The sequence below is a fragment of the Parasteatoda tepidariorum genome, chromosome 3 (genome assembly GCF_982258835.1).
Source record: "Parasteatoda tepidariorum strain Cologne lab strain chromosome 3, Ptep-v5.0, whole genome shotgun sequence".
NCBI classification, from domain to species: Eukaryota; Metazoa; Arthropoda; class Arachnida; order Araneae; family Theridiidae; genus Parasteatoda; species Parasteatoda tepidariorum.
Window position 1 is genome coordinate 10,746,812 of NC_141757.1, and position 17,694 is coordinate 10,764,505.

The window sequence follows — 17,694 nt, forward strand, 5'->3', positions numbered from 1 at the left end:
GTATATAATCTATTTGGCACCTTGGCGATTGTAGTTAGCGCGACAGATCACGATAGGGAAATATCTTTTTTTTTTTAAGAAATAACGAGCTTAAGAATATTTTATTGAATGCTTATTTTTTGTTTAAAAATTTGGCTTGCCCACCCTGTAGCAGGAATATTGTCTTATTCGATGCAGGTGGAATTTATTTTCTTGCAACTCTGTTATGGGTGAATTATAGGAATGAATTTTGTTATAATCTAATTTTAATTATGTCACTCTTTTCAAATTGACAAAAAAAAAAAAACTTCTTTCATAATGTATTTCTTTAAAGAAAACAAAGAATTTAAAACAAATAAGTTGCATTTTACAAATAAAAAGTAATCAATTTTTTAGTTAAAAACACATTAAATAAATTTTCACAAATAAAAGTCTTGTAACATTCATCAAACTCCATCTGATTTGGGGGCTGTTTCTGATTTGAAAACTTTATAGCCAAAGAGTGCCAACAGTCCGACATCAATTGTGCCCAAAATTCCAAAAAGCTGAAATAATAAAGAATACTTACTAGAATTTTAAAAAAAAATTCAATAAAATGTTTAAATCTAAAAGTTAGTAATAGATGAAGATTTACAAAGAAATGCACAATTTTTCATATTTGTAATTCAATTTTTATTAAAAAGTGAATTTTTTATTTTTAGAAAAAAGTAGCCAGTTTGTTTTCTATCGATATTGATACCGATAGTTAATTCCAATTTATCTGTCTGTAATAATAAAATGAGTTTGTCTGCGGGTTCCCTAGTAATTTTCCATGATTTCGGATTTTTTTTAAAGTGTTCTTATTTTTTGAACTAGAAAAAGCTACTTTTTAATATAAAAATTTTAGAAATTTATATAGTTTGTAAATAATTTTACAAAATTTTATGATTATCACTTTTATATACGTTTAAGTCTGTCTTAAAAAACCATTTAATGGCATTTTTTGAATTTGTCACAATTCGAACTCAACGATTTCAATTAAACAAAATACAAGTATTATGTTTTAAGATTATAATTGTAGTTATTACCCATTGGAAAATGGGTGTTGTTTTGGGTTTGATGGCATGCGCACCTTATTTGGACGTCATCACACTTTTCAACTGTGTTCAAGAGTAATAGTAAACGATGCGCATGCGTTACTATGGCTACCGCTGCTGTTTGATAATTTTTTTAGAATTCTTTTTTAAATATTGTCTTAAGTTAAAACTTTAAAATGAACTGGACAACTTCGATCAAATTCGCGATCGCAACGCTAGAGTACGCCGTCTAGCGGGAGCCTGTAAATATCGGACATTAATTTATCACGTTTTCATTTAGTTCCATCAAAGTCATTGACTGAATCAGACGCCATTTTTTAGCAGCAAATAGGAAACAAAATTTCCCTAAGGAAAAGGCCGAAGAACTTGAAAAAAATCTCCAGAATATTAGTAAATCTTTCAGGAACAGAACACGCCAAACATTTGAAGAAAAATTCTTAAATAATTTTTAATTTCTATTATCAACAAACTTGCAACTGATGACTTCCGATTTCGGATACTGTTACAGATGTGTGTATTAAGGTAAAATGCATTTCTTCTGTCTTCAATTCATTACGAATTAAAGTGAAGTCAACATTGCTTTCGTCATTCCAGTGAATAAATATGAATTCAGAACATACAGAATTGTAATAGTTATAGAATAGTATATATTTCTGTATCCATATAATTCGGAAAACAACAATAAAAAATTATCCAAGTTACTTGAAATAGTACCATTTCTGCTGATTCTTAATTAATTTAAATCGTTTTCTTGGTAAGTTTTTTTTAATTTTGAAAGAATAAGTTCAACTAGAATTCAGCTATTCTGTTTTTAGCTACATATTCAAATTCATATCAATTATAAAATTTTGCTGTGTAGTATGTTATCTAAAAGTAATGAAGGTATAAACTATGTATCTATTATTTGAGAATAAAGTTTTCAAACAAGGAACTTATCATTTTGGAATTCTCCGGGAATCATAAATCAGGTAAGTGCAATGATTTTTACAATAAAAAATTTGCTTGTAAATATTTTTTTTTCATTTGATGATGGTTCTCTACACTACAGAATGGGTTTTTACGTCTGATTAAGAACTATAAGAATAATAAAAAAAGAAACAATATGAAAGTTTTTATTTCAATGTAAAGAATTCTTAAAATCGTTTTTTTATCCTAAGAATTCTTTATTTTCCGTTTTTTAGTTTATAATTTTTTGATAAAAATTGTTCTCAAAATACTTTTTTTGAAAAATTAAATGGTATAACATTATGTGTTTCTGTATACTTCTTGTATATTCCAATGTTTGAAGTAATATGATTCAGAAAAGTATGGAATAAAAATTCGGTACTAACGTATTAACGCCACCGCCGCTACAGATTTGGCGGTTTTTAACTAATCTACACTTAAAATTTTTGCGACAATTCATAAAATAAAACACTTTATTTAAAATCAAAATAGTTAATCGGATTTCGGTGGAAAATGAGACGATATAGAGTTTAGCATAGATTCAAAACAATCATATCGCCATATGAACTCTGATGAATAAGATTCCAAATGAAATAACATTTCCAAAACGTACGTTTACCAAGATAAAGTTTTATGTTGTGGGAATTGGTACATTTTCGTTTTTTCGGTAAAATATTTCCCTCCTGAAAAAATAAAATTGCATCTTGTTTTGTTTTTGGCAAATCCCAAAGACGAATATTCGTAGCACTAAAAATGGCGACAAAAAAGAATTGTCTTTTTGTTTTTGTTTCGTCAGCATTCTTTATTTTACGTTTCTTAGTTTCTAAATAATGATTTTTATTGAAACTTGAAATTTTTTGATAAAAATTGTTGTCAAAAAACTGTTTACAAAATTAAATTTCATAAAATTATGAGGCTTATGTATACTTTTTGTTCATTTTAATTTTTGAACTAATATGATTCTTAAAACTATAGAATGTAAAGTTTAAATGGGCCTTTCATGTTATATCATTAAATTTAGTAATACTATTTCTCGGGCATTAGGTTTTAACTCTTATAAGAATATACATATTTTTTTCTGTTAATGTACAAATATTTTTCCGATGTGTTTTGGATGTTCCTTCTCTAATAAAAAGAGATACCATTTTGTTTTCGGTTGTACAAGAAAGAAGATCAAGCATTTTTCTTTTTTAAATTTAATAAGCCACATTAAAGAAGGAACGTTGCAATGCTACACGCTACATTAACGACGTCTCCAGAGTAACTGAATGACGGTTCATATAGAAATCGCAGGTAAGCGTCTCATACAACAACGCCCCCTATAGTTCGTTGCGATCGCGAATTCCAAACCATAATCTGAAAAATATAATTGCATAATTCATTAAAAATCAGGCTAACATAAGCATTAATAAAAAATCAAATAAAAAAAAAAGCAGATGATAATTTTGGAATTTCTTTTAGTAGATTTGTTTAGAGATAAGAGGACAAATCAATTGATGCAGCTTTTGCAACCAATGACAATTTTTGTTTATGAAAGTCTGTTAAGGGGTCTAAGGGGTATTCGCAATGCAAGAATTTTACTCAAAAGTAGGTAATTTTCGACTGAATGTTACTTTTGGAATATTTAACTGAGAACTCCAATTTTTTTACAGTAGATAAGGAGATAATCAAATTTTAACATTCTTTAACAACATTCTTTTTAAAGCTGAAAATTATTTTTTAATTTTAAAATGAAAATAGACATATATTTCAATATTTCGAAAATTGTGAGTTTTACGGTGCGCAACATTTTGTCCAAATATCAAACACTAAATACATAATATTAATTTTGACGAACTCAAAATTAAATGTTCTTAACAGCAAACACAAAATTTGTGTTAAAAATAAGAAATTTTTATTTTTTAAAAAATTAAAACTTCAAATTTTTTAAAAATTTTCAAAATACGCACAATATTTGTATAAAATCAACATTTTACCTTTATGAAAGTAATAAAACTTGTGTTTAATTCAGATATCATCCCATAACGAGCATTTTTGAAAAATTTGAACACAATTAGACAATTAGTTTTGAAAATATCATGCGCGCAAGCTCAAAATACACAATCTGAGAAAAAAGCGTTTAAAGTCAAAATTTCATTTTCCCATTAGAAAGTCATTTATTTCATAAATAAAAATATCCAGAAATGCAAATTTTGCCATTATATTAGTAACACAATCATTTTACAGTAATTTTGCACAATTTATTTTGTACAATTGTCTTCCATATGTATTTATCATAATATTTCATAAAACTGTCAAACTGTGATTTACAGAAAGCAAGATTTAGAAAACAAAAGCTAAATTATCTAAATTCATATTAAACTGGTAAAATTAATTTAAATTATAAAATGCACATTTTTATTAAAATATATTTAAACATATAAATTTTAATACTCTTAAAATACTTCAATTGATACGAAACATTTAGTAAAAATGCAAATTATTTTACACTATTTATGAAATATAAATTCAATTTTTCAAATTATGACCTTATTTAAAAATACTTATTTAGAAATAATAATAAATACTTTTTTAAAAATTAAAACCCTCCAGATTCATACATTTTTCCTTCTTTTAATTTATACATTTCGTTAGAATGTACTATTTTCATTCGTTTGGCTCTACGAGCTTCTAACGTGGAAGCTTTTTTGTGATTTTCAGCAGTGTGCTTGTTTTTATTATCTTTGCGGAAAAACTCAACACAATTTCTTCTGTCAATTTTTACTTCTAGTTTTTCCATGAGAGACAAGAAAGACTGCATACCATCATTGAAGGCTAGCGTAGCAAAATGTGTAGCTATTTTAGCTACAGTTACACCACTTCCAAATACTTTTGGACAATATTTCCAAATTACCGAATTAAAAGACTCGTTTGCATTTTGAGTCCTTCCTCCCAAGCACTTTTTTAAGAGTTTGGGGTGGCAAAGATCGGCAAATATGGGTTTTATTTAATCCATTACCACTTTAGAAACCGAGTTTTTATGCTTGAAGACGTTGACAGTATTGTTATGAACAGCGCGATTATACGAACACCACGAGTCTTCTCCTTGAGGACAAAACATATGCATGGGTTCATCGTCCGCACTGCGGTGGTGAGCCCATACTGCCCAAACAGCTTTACGCATCTCTACTACACTGTTTGAATGCTTTCGAATAGCATTGCCGTAATAGGTTGTTAACTTTAAAACTAAAGCATCAGTCAATCTTCCTTTTCCTCCAATTGTTTTTCCATCTTTTAACTTCTGCCGGCCAAGATTCGCCTTCAGTTTTCTCAAACGTGTTCCTAGCCTCTTCTGAATATGGCCAACGCATTCGATTTTCTCAACAGGCAAGTCATTTCCATATGGCAAAGCATCTGAAATAGCAGTGAAAGTTTTACAGTCACCATCTCCTATATAATTTAGATACTTTACTCCATGCTTTGTCTCAGACCTTTTAAAAATCCTCAGCATTCCCTCAACTTCCATTTTACCAGCTGACCCAGAGTGATTCTTTCGACAGCTGGTTTTATGGCGAAGCATCCACTTGTCATATGTAGGATCAAATTTAGGGCCTTTATATGAGCTGCACCCTTTACAAAAAGAAGACATGACCTCTACGTCAACAACCTTTCCTGTTTCTGCTCCGATAAGTGAGCAAACACCAATAAGAGAAGTATGACCCCTCGTCTTCCATGTTCCGTCTCCACTTACTGCAAATTTCTCTAATTGAGACAAAACCTTTTCTTCTTGTGCAGCATTGTTCATGCTTTCTAGAGCAACTTCCTCTGCACACTGAGCAATTTTTTCATTAATAGCATCGTAGGTTTTCTGTTCTACAGGAGTGGGAAGACACATAAATTGACAGAAAGTCTGTAGACCAGTCAGTCCATGACCGATGGTTCGCATAGCCAAAATTGCCCTTCTATTAATTTCCAGTGCATTTTTTTTAATACCAACCTTTTCTGATGTTGTGAAAGATGAAATGTTGGAGCAACTTTTACAAGTGATTTCAAAAGTAGAAGACAGTCCACGTTGAGATTTCTCACACAGCTCTATTTTACCATAACAAATAGAGCACACAGTTTTTTCTGCAATTGCAGAAAACAATAAATTTATATCCACTAAACGATAGCCTTTAAAATTTTCAGAAATTTTCTTTATGCTAGATCGCCTAGAGCAAGACTGCGATTGCAACTTTTTGCTCTTTGCACTAAGTTCTATATCTTTTTTAACAAATATTGTTTTATTATTTTCAGTATCTACAGACTTTTTTACATACATATTACCGTGAAACTTTCTTTTTTTCACTCTCTTTCCTGACCGTACTGATTTTGAATTATCCATCTATGATAACAAAAAGTTCACGCTAATGACGCTAATTTTAATCAACAAAGCAACAATCGAAAGACTGATTGTGAGAAGAGTTGAGATGTAGAAATACTGCTTGATCATAATATGTTTAAAAATATAATTATCACGTGATATTAAGAAATTATGACGGATAAGAAAGCAAAAACACGCGGCAATGAAAACAAAACTGTGAAAGTTTGCAGACGATGTTTGGGAAAGGGGCGTGGCACTTATTGTTTCGAGAAAGTGCGTTTCAGTATTTTTGTTATAACTTCGGAAATATTTTGTGTATCATCATAAATTTGATGTCAAAATGTTCAGAATATAACAGAGAATAACATATATTTTTTTCAAAAATTCGAAAATTTTGAACCGAAACACCCCTTAGACCCCTTAAGGAAGAAAAAGCAACATTTGACCAATGGGTAACCAGTGATTGCAATAATACAATCACAATTTTCTTCTTTTCATAATTATATTTTATTTAGTTTATGCACAATATTTTTTTTCATTATTATGAATATTTATCAACACTTTGCTTGCAGTCATAAGTTTTGCATTATTTTAATTTACTAGGAGTGTCTGTCTCCTACTTGCTCCGCTTACTAACTTCCTGCCGCTCATTCATCTAAGTTTATTATTTTTCAAGTCGATATTTTTAAAAAAAACATTTGTTTCTTTTTACATATAAAATGTAAAATAATTATTATCTTATGAAAGAAAATTTTGTTAGTATGTTAATCTCAACAAAATGAACGATTATTTGGATATGAAAAATAATCACCTTCGATAAAAAGAAAAAAAAACTACGAAAAATCTACACAAGGCGAAGAAACGCAAGAGAAATAATTTTACTTGTTAACAATATATAACAATAACCTATATTATATAACAGTTTAAATTGGAAACAATTTAATCTCTCTTCAGTCTCATATTTTTAAAAAAATTTCGATACGAGGATAATTATTCAGCATTCAGAAATATCGCATTTATCGTAAAGGATGTGTCCTGATGAAGACCTTTACGTTTTCCCATTAAAAGTTTTTCTATTTTATTTTATTATTTTTGTGTATATTTATAAATTATTATTATATTTTCTTGTGTGTGTATATATTCCGAGCTACTAAGACTTTCCTATGCTTCAATAAATAATTCTACCCTGTTGCATTAGAGGATACTCACCGTAGCAAAAATTCTGGCCACTTGTCCAGCTCTACAGGTCCCGATTGTGATGATTATCAATATGGTGGCTACAAGGTACAGAACAGTAAACAGAACATCATTGACGAACACCTGAAATAAATCCTGTTTTATTTTGCACAAAACATTTTTATTGGTGGAGATTTTAAACTTTTCAAAAAATCATCGTCTGTTAAAGTTTTTACCGCTTGTATTATCGTACCAAATAAGATATCCCATTTTGAACTGTTTCTGCTTTAGTAGTATAGTAGTTGTCCTGATATTTTTGATTCTCTTGATGAAAAATATTCTGTTCCTGATTTTTAGCTTTATATCCTAGTTTTTGCGCATCATCTACACATATTATTCCATTTTCTGCGAATACAAATGCGGATAGTTGATTTGAAGACTCAAAAGATTTGGATTTTCGATTTAAAATCTTTTTAATTATCAATGCTAGTTAAAATCGCGAAATTCCATAATTCAACTTTAGGGACCGTCCACTAATTATATTCATAATTCAAATTGATATAAAGAGTTGCCAAAAATAACAGAGCACTCTGAATAACTAATGATCGGATCTTCACGTTCTAGGACTCAATCTTAATGGCTCGAGAGGGGACCTCAAATATGCTAATTAGTGCAGACGATTTTTTTTTTTTTTTTTAAAGTTACGAAAAACGTACTTTCTCTAAATAAACACACATTTTTGATGGATTCAGATTTCTGACCCCCAAAATATGGTCCCCATAGCTTTGTCAGAAGAGCGCTCCGAAGTTTGAACCTCTTGATGTTAATTTTACCTCTTGCGTGTTTCTTCATGTCTCGAGAATTTTTAAATGAATTTAAAAATTTTTGCTCACAGTTATAAAATTTGTTTACCCCATGATAATTCCTCGAAAAAAAAGTGACTTTTAGTAACTATTTTATTTAATGATGGTCGAAAAAATTTTGAAATATGAGGTACGCAATTTTTTGCACCACTTTAAAAAACATAATTTTAAATGGCAAAATACAAAATTTGAGCAAAATCGGTCGAATAGATCCCTAGAAATTGAATTTCAAAAGAGTTAGATATTTAAAATTCGATTTCTCAGGAACTATTCGACCGATTTTGCTCAAATTTTGCATTTTGCCATGTAAGACTACCCACTTTAAAATGATGCAATATTTTACTTACCTTACAATTCGAAATTCTTTTTGACCATTATAAATAAAATAATGAATATTTCTTAAAATTTATTTTTTGCTGAGAATTATCTTATAACAGTGTGCAAAATTCGTTTTCAATTCGCTTTTCTCGAGACATAACAGAATACGTAAAGATTAATATTAAGGGCCCAAACTTAGGAGAGCTCTCCTGTGGGAAATTCAGTAATTTTTTTTTTAGAGGAGCCCATTTAACTTATTGTCAAATTTTCATGGTGATGAATTCAGGGGGCATACGCTTATTTATTATTCTCTGTTAATGCAGTAACAAATATTGTAGTGTGTTTTGTATTTTCAAAGAACTTATCCAACTGATATGAAAAAAATTATCAATTCCAATCAGCAATACATTTACAAATTTAGATACATTTTGACTAGTTGATACCGCTATTTTTTAATACAAAACTATAAACATTTTCTATGAACATTGATTTCAAACTATGAATTATTTTTTAGTGGTCTATTTATAAAAAGTGTTAAAACATTCTGTTCTAAATAAAGTAATTCTAAAATTTAAAAAAAAAAAAAATTATTTTATTATTCTTTTGCATTAAAATTTTTCTTTATTATGCTTAAGTAGAACGAATTATACTCTCTTTATTTAGTTTATCGTTTGTCTTTCTTAAAAGTACTCTGTCATATGTCTACTGTTCCAAATAGCGTCCTGACTTTTTTGAAAAACTTTTTGAGCCAAGATTCATGAATTTTAGCTTAATAAGGGCCCAAGTTATTTTGCGGCAACATTTACTAATATCTCACTTTTGCTAAAAGTATTTCTTTGTTCTAATGATCGAAGAATTATTTCTTACGCTTAAATTGTTATAAAGAAAATCTTATAATAACATTTTTACCTAACCAATTTCCCATGCTTTCTTTTGTAGTTTAATTTTGATATAATTTTCAATATGCGCGATATTTTGGTATTTTCTCTAAAGGTAATTTTCATCGGTTTTCTTATATGAGAACATATGGACAAAATAATGTCTTTACAGTCAAATTATTAGACGCACTATAAGATTCTATGTAAAATCTTAGTTATCAGGTGATACTATACAGCATTATTGTTTCTACAAGACTGAAATTGCTTTGCACTTGTTTATGTTCGCGTATCAATTGGTTAACATTGTAATGCAATACGTTAAAAATAAATACAAAGTATATAAAAAAATCTCCTGAATAAAAACCCATATGTTTAAATATAAAAGTATTGCATATAAATTTGTGCAAAACATGCAATTACTAGACACTAATGAATAGTCTATATATATGTAATCTATCTTCTAATTTATCCAATCGTTGAATTTATATTATATATCGTCTAATTTAACCCATTGATACACTAACGTAAATAAGTGCAAAACGTTTTGAGATGCGTAAAAACAATAAAGCTGTTTAGTATCACCTGATAATTAGCAGTTGACAACAATCTTAGACAACTGACCTTGGAAAACTTGAGCCACAATTCTAACAATGCCATTAAATTTTTTACTGGTGGTAGTAAAATTGACAATCTTGCTGGCAGTGGCATTTATATCGAAACGCCTCGAGCTAATTTGACTCTTTCTCAACGTAATCCTAATCACTGCTCTGTCTTCAGAAGTGAATTGATTGCAATAGACCTGGGACTAGAAGCTATTCTATCCGAAGAGGATTATGGTGACCTATGGATCTTGTCTGACAGCCGTAGTTCTCTCCACCATCTTAGTAATTGGGCCTCTTGTGGGCGACAGGATCAACACCTCTATCCTGCTTAAATTAAAGCTCATTTCACTTAATCATGATGTTCATTTGCAATGGGTACCTTCCCATGTGAATCTCCACGGGAATGAAATGGCCGATATTCTTGCTAAGGAGGGTTGCAGGATTGCAACAACTCCCTCTTCCACACTTACTTTTTTGGAGTTATACTCTCTGGAAAAATCAAAAATCTCGGAGGAGTGGAAAACACCCTCAACCCATAATTGGTACAAGGGATCAAAACCGGGTTGGTCCCTTGACTTCCCGTGTGACAGACGTACCCGGACTGTTCTATCAAGGCTTGCTAGCGGTCACATCAAGTGACCAAGATGAGACCGCTAGCAAGCCTTGCTTTTCTTTTTATAGTGCGTCTAATAATTTGACCAGGGACCGTCGACACCGTGTTTTCGAAAGTGAGTATGAATCAAAGGTCTCGAGACACAGTTTGAACTGTTGCAAGAAATAAAAGAGAGACTTACACACATGAAGCAGTTGATGAAAGTGATGGCTTTGTCTATTCTGAAGAGATAAAAGATGATGAAAATGACTGCCAGAATGAGAGTAGTCGTCACCACAAAGTTGTAGAATCTGTACATATCCCAGTGTCCGCAATAATTTCCATTGCTTATGCAGATAATACCACACACCCCTATCACCTATCAAGTAAATATTTCATTTTGGAATAATCAAGACTCTTCATTTTAAACAGAATGATTATTTGTTTTTTGTCTATTCTCCATGCATGTATAGAGCCATAACCATTGTTGAAAATTCCCTGATACCCCTTAACGGACAAATATTGAAACATTCACTTACGAACTTTTTCTCCTCCAGTGTGGTGTAGCCTAGAATTTGTTGAGAACAACTTACAACTTTTTTCATCATCTGTAAATAGCTTTCCAGTTTATTTTATTGTTATTTAATATAATTCTTAAACGTCTTTGTTCAAAGTATTTTTCAGTATAGGTATTGATTTAGTTATCTACAACCACAAAGATGCGGAAGAGAATACTGTGTGAAGACTGATAGATTGGACCCGAAACAAGGTAAGATTCCTTATTGAAATATAATTTGAATCTTTAGAAGTCTTTATGGTGGTAAACCATCAAGCAATGTTTAATTTGTGATGGACTAATATGAACCATCATATTTTGATTTGTGCCATCATGTTGGTTTGTTTATGTTGGTTTCAGTAAGATTTTTGATGGTCACCATCATACAACAAATTTCCATCTATTTTTGATGGCCCAACAAATTTCCATTATTACAAAATGGAAAATGTTGGTTTTGTGTTACGATGGTAAACCATCAAGCAATGTTTGATTTTTGATGAACCAATATGAACTATCATATTTTGATGGCTGATGTTGTTTTACCATTATGACGCGGTCAACCAATAAGTTACGTTTTTTATTGTTGGACCAACAACAGCCGTCAAAATATGATGGAATATGCTGTATGGCTATTTTGATGGTCTCTACAATCCTAACCACCGAATAAAATTTAAAAAAAAACATAGTAATGTTAATCTCAATATCCTCGTCTATTGTTATTAAACGTTACTAGTATTTACATACAGTGCACAAAATAAAAAAGCGAACACACTGAATAATATCTGATCTAGTTATTGGTTCTTTACATTCTCGGACCCATTCTTAATGATTCGTTGGGGGGTGACATCAAATATGCTAATTAAGTAGTACAGACACAAAAACGTACTTTCTCTGAATAAACATACCTTTTTTATGATGGATTCAAATTTCTAACCCTCAAAATATAGGGGGAGGACGCAATCTGGGAAATATGGTCCCAATAGTTTCGCCGCGAGAGCCGTTTTAAAGTTTGGACCCCTTAATGTTTTTTTTTTTTTTTTTTTTTTTTTTCGTATTTCGCTTTGTATTGAGAACTTCTAAAACGAATTGAAAAAAATTTGGACACAATTATAAATTCATTTATTCAAAGATAATCCCATGCAAAATATAATTTTTATTAGATATTTACTATTTTGTAATATTTTTTATTTAATATTAGCCGAAAAAGTATTGAATCGTAAGGTATATAATGTTTTACATTGTTTTAAAGAATATAATTTTACCTGGTAAAATACAAAATTTAAGTAAAATCGGTCTAATAGTTCCTGAGAAATCCAATTTTCAAAAAATCGTATTTTAAAAATTCGATTTTTCAGGAACTATTAGACCAATTTCATTCTAAGTTTGTAATTTGCTATGTAAAATTATATTCTTTAAAATGTTTACCTTTCAATTCAAAAATTTTCACCTAATATTAAATAAAGTAATACAATTTATTAAAAGTTATTTTTTGCATAGAATTATACTTAGATAAATGAATTTTATAATTATGCGTAAAAAGTTTTCAATTAGTTTTTAAACTTCTTTAGATATGGAGAAATACACAAAAAGTAAAATTTGCATTAAGGGGTCCAAACTTTGGAGTGCTCATCTGACTAAACTATTGGAACCAAATTTTTCAAATTGCTGCTACCCCCTATATTTTGGGGGTCAGAACTCTTAATCTGTTGGGAAAAAAAGACATGTTTAATCAGAGAAAGTAAGTTTATGTTTCTGATTTCGTAACTTAAAATATCGTCTGAATTAAATAGCATATTTGAGGTCACCCCTAAGATTGAGTCCTGGAATGTGAAGATCCGGTCATTTAATAAAAAATTAATTAGGGTTGTCCGTTTTTTTTTTCTTTTTTTGCGCAATTGTACACTAACAATATATTTACTAAGTTTTAAAAGCACTTGAAATTAAATAATTTTAAAATCCCCTGTGGAATAATTTTTTCTAGCTATCTGCGACAAAACTCTCTAGCACTAATACCTTTCTGTAAGATACTTTTAGTACTAACAAACATAGCTGTTACAAATTTAAAATGACAATAGCACTGCGTTTACAAAAAAAAAAAAACTATATAATTTTTTTTTTTAAATAAAACTTTTAATATTTTTTTATTCTAATATCATGGGTGTAATAACATTTTGTGGGAAGGAACACACAAATTATTTCCTTCTTCGCATTTTGTAAATAATTATCACAGTAAAAAATATAATTAAAAATCATGAAATCCGTAGTAGAAAATTGCCGAAAAAAATATCAACGACGAAATCACGCGAATCAGGCTCCTCAATTACGTGTTTCCTTTCGAGATTACGTTGTATAAATAGTATCGCATAAAAAATATCGAATTTAAAAACTATGGAGAAATCAAAAGCAATATCTGCCAAAAATTCGATAGAATTATTGCCTTAAAAAGTAAATACTCAAATGCGCGATTTGAATTTTCCACATTGTGTGAAATACATCGGGATATTTAAAATCCACGTGAAAATCAATATCAATAACTGCCGAAAATACAATCGAAACATTACATTGATTTACGATTCTATCGTCGTAAATTGAACGCGTCAAAAAAGTAATTTTTTTTTTTTTCACTTTTCAAAAGAAAAATCTTTTTGCAAGAACTCTGTAACTTTCTGCGACAATGTCGCCGTGTCGCTGCGATTCTACAGCGGGGTTTAAAACTAAGGGAAGTTTTAAAACTACAGTGAAACGTGTTCCTTGAACAGCATGTTGTTTTGCGTTAAAATTACCGTTAAAATTGACGTTTGAGTTTTAAAATTACAGCACGTCACTTTTACCCACTTTTAATCTCTTTTTTTATTCATTACTTTATTTGGAAAATAAAACAATACTATGCATATAATACACTTTCATTATTTCTCAGATAAAACCTTCATCATCCATGAAATAAAATTTTTAAAAAAAATCATAACCTTAAAAATATGCTCATAAATTATATTGCATAAAAAATATTTTCGACCTAGTGCATTAATGCTTTCAAAAACAACAGTTGATTTAAAACAATGCACTTTTTTTAGAAAAAAAAATCAACCTGAATTTTAAACAAGTAATTAATATCATACATAAAAATTAAATTTTCTCAAATTTGTTTCTTCTGTTCTCTTCTTCAAGAGTAACAGTGCGCATGCGTTGTCATTGCGCGCTTTGGTATGGTGACAGCTGCTGTTTGATATTTATTAGAATTCTTTTTTAACTTTAAGTTCATTATGCATAGATATTTTTGGCGAGTTTACTCTTAAATTACTCTTGACTTCAATTGTCCCACTATGTAAGAGTAAACTCGCGCATGCGCATCACTGTTTACTGTTACTCTTAACAACGGCTCTGTCAAATTTTCTTTAAATCAAATTTCTTCTGTCTAACACTCTTAACCATTAACTTTTACTTACAGCAAAGTTAATTGCCGTAAATTTATTTTTTTAACACGCATATCGTTATCATATTTACAGTTAATTTAGTTATTATTAATTATACAATTAACACTATAATTCAGTACTATAATTAACAGTTACGTTTTAATAAATTTTCTTACTAAAAATGCTGTGTTCGCAGCTAAAAAACAAATGTTTATAATAAACCAACTTTACGATTTTTCTTTCTTCTTTAAGTAATTAAACCTATTTTATTAGAGAACGCTAGGCAACAAATACAGTCTCTGGCCAAATTATTCGACCCACTGTACGATTCTATGTAAAATCTTAATTATCAGGTCTTACTTTATACAGCTTTATTGTTTTTACGCGATTGAAACCGGTTTGCACTTGCTTACGTTCGTGTATCAATTGGTTAAATCAGACGGATATATAACACAAATTCGACGACTGAATAAATTAGACGATATATTATATAAACATAGAATATTTATTATATTAGTACATTATAATAATTAGGCCAAATTATTACACCCACTGTAGTTTTTTAATAATGACATGTTTTGCACGAGTTTGTATGCAATAATTTTATATTTAAACATACGTGTAATGGGTTTTTATACAGGAGATTTTTTATATACTTCCTATTTGTATTTATTTTTAACGCATTGCATTAAAATGCTAACCAATTGATACACGCACGTAAACAGGTGCAAACCGGTTTCAGTCGCGTAAAAACAATAAAGCTGTAGAGTATCACCTAATAATTAAGATTTTACATAGTGCGTCTAATAATTTAGCCAGAGAATGTAGATTAAGCAGCTACCTAAATTTTCTTCAAATGCATTATCTTAAAGAAAATGAAAGGGGGGGGGGAGAGAGTTTTTTCTCAGAGAGCAAATTTTGTTTTTAACTAAATTGTTACTATTTTTCTCTATTTGTCACGATTTACTTATTTTTAAATTAAAATTAAGGTTTTTTCAATAGCCGATCTACGTCCTGATATTCCCAATGGAATGCGAATACCACTTACGGCTATTGTTTGACCCTTTAAGAACTCGATATTACAGTCAGGCATACGATACTTGAGACTTTCTAAACTTATGAGGAAAATAATAAATGACGAAAATGCTATGTTAAATGTCTAATATTTCTACATTATTTTGCTGAACTACTTAATTATTATTATTCAATTCCGGCTACTAGTTCGCGCTCTTCCCATATATCTTGTTCAAATTTTCAATCGTTAATAAAATACTTTTTATTCATACACTCAACTTCAAAGACATTTCTGTTTATACTTGTAGTGGATGACAGTTGTTATTAATACAGTTTTTTCAAATATGAATTAATTTATTAAATACGGATGAGTAAAAAACAGTGTTGCCAGATTAGGGGTTTAATTATATGAATGATACTTTTATGAACCCACTTTTGAACCCACTTTTATGAATGATACAAGGATGTTGGCAGGGCCCCTCCCCCCCCCCTCGGCACAAAAATGTTTTAGACCCCTATAACATAGCATAATGTTTAGAAATAGAACTAAAAAACTTCACATGCATAAAGTAAATCATTTTTAAGATATGATGCAATAATTTTAACACATTTTAATTACCCCCAAAATTCCAAATTGAGCATTTTTAAACTGTATGCATAATTTTTTTTTTTAAATTGAATAATATAATAGTTTTCAAATAATAAAATAATTTTCAAAACCATGCAAGTTAATAAAAATAATTAAATTAAATAAACATAAAGGTATAACAAATCAAAAAAAAAAAATTCAAAAGGTATGAATTATTTTATCAAACTGAACAGTTAATAAAACATTTCTTTTAACCACCAAGTACCTAAAATATTTTGGAGTACCAAAAAATTTTCATTGGAATGTAGAAAAATAGATTTCGGTTGACTTTTTAGGTTTTCTGGGTGATAAACTATTCAAATTATTGGTGTTTGCATGATAAATCAGTCACTATTTGTAAGGGGGGAAATGCATACTTTATACAATAGAATCTATTTATTTTACAGAATACATAAGGCAATGTTGTTTATTCTTAGTTTTTTTTAAATGTTATTTATAAAACGTAAGATTCTCTAGGACTCTCTGAGAACCTGGACACCGGATGTGCCCATGCGTAAAGACGGTACTGGATGTTGAAGTAATTACTTTCCTTATCAAAGCTTTAAAATGCAGTCTAATAAAGAGCGAAAGTTTAATCGGATTATGTTGAGAGGGTCCCCCAAACGTGTTGTGATCTGGCCTAACTGCATGCTCTTTTAACGTAAGAAAAAACATATCCCATCCTACTTAAATCTGCCTGTTTTGGCGACTAAAAAAGGCGAAAATCAGCTTCCTCGTCCCACGCATGCTTAACCTGGGAATGCTCGCTTTCTAAACATTCCCTCCTCTTTCGTTCTTTTTCTGAAACACAAGCGTTTTTGTTCTAAAAAATATTCTTTAATTTTTTTTAATAAAGGATGAAAATTGTTATTTAAGCTGAAAAAAACATTTTTCCTAGAAAAAGAAATAATAAGTAGTGCAAATAAATAATTATTAAGTATCAGGCAGACGATATTAATATATAAACTTTTTTGACTTTTAATAAAATGTTCTAAATATGTAACATAGTATCGAACATACTTACCGCTTCAAAAATTCGCAAAATTCCTTCTCTTGATCTCAAATAATCTAAATCCAGAGACATTTTTAATGATTTACTCTCGAGGGTTTCAACCTGTGCTCTTACTTTACCGCTCCTTGAAAAAGTAAAACAATCCACACACGCATTTGGCGTTATTTGGCCTCTTTAGTAAACTTGTAAATATTCGCCAAACAACTATTTATCTCGTAACTGTTATTATTAGACTTATGTTCGGAATTCTATTTAGGAAAATGACTCTAATAGTTTGTTAGATTAGTGATTTTAATTATTTAT

General features: G+C 29.7%; 1 protein-coding gene across 1 annotated transcript; it reads right to left on the reverse strand.

Moving 5' to 3' along the window:
* Positions 1-284: 284 nt before the first annotated feature.
* LOC107449946 (uncharacterized) lies at positions 285-17,563 on the reverse strand. Its single transcript, XM_016065633.4, has 4 exons — positions 17,404-17,563; positions 10,974-11,150; positions 7,552-7,662; positions 285-524 (listed from the first exon to the last, which is right to left on the reverse strand). The coding sequence occupies exons 1-4, from the start codon at positions 17,461-17,463 to the stop codon at positions 426-428; spliced, it is 447 nt and encodes a 148-aa protein (XP_015921119.1). The 5' UTR covers positions 17,464-17,563; the 3' UTR covers positions 285-425.
* Between the last annotated feature and the right edge of the window lie 131 nt (positions 17,564-17,694).

Coding starts and splice junctions, on each gene's coding strand:
- LOC107449946 (XM_016065633.4), bottom strand. CDS start 17,463: ATGTCTCTGGATTTAGATTATTTGAGATCAAGAGAAGGAATTTTGCGA. Junction 7,663..10,973: donor TCATCAACTGCTTCATGTGT/GTAAGTCTCTCT, acceptor GATTTATTTCAG/GTGTTCGTCAATGATGTTCT. Junction 525..7,551: donor TGGCCAGAATTTTTGCTACG/GTGAGTATCCTC, acceptor TTATTATTTCAG/CTTTTTGGAATTTTGGGCAC.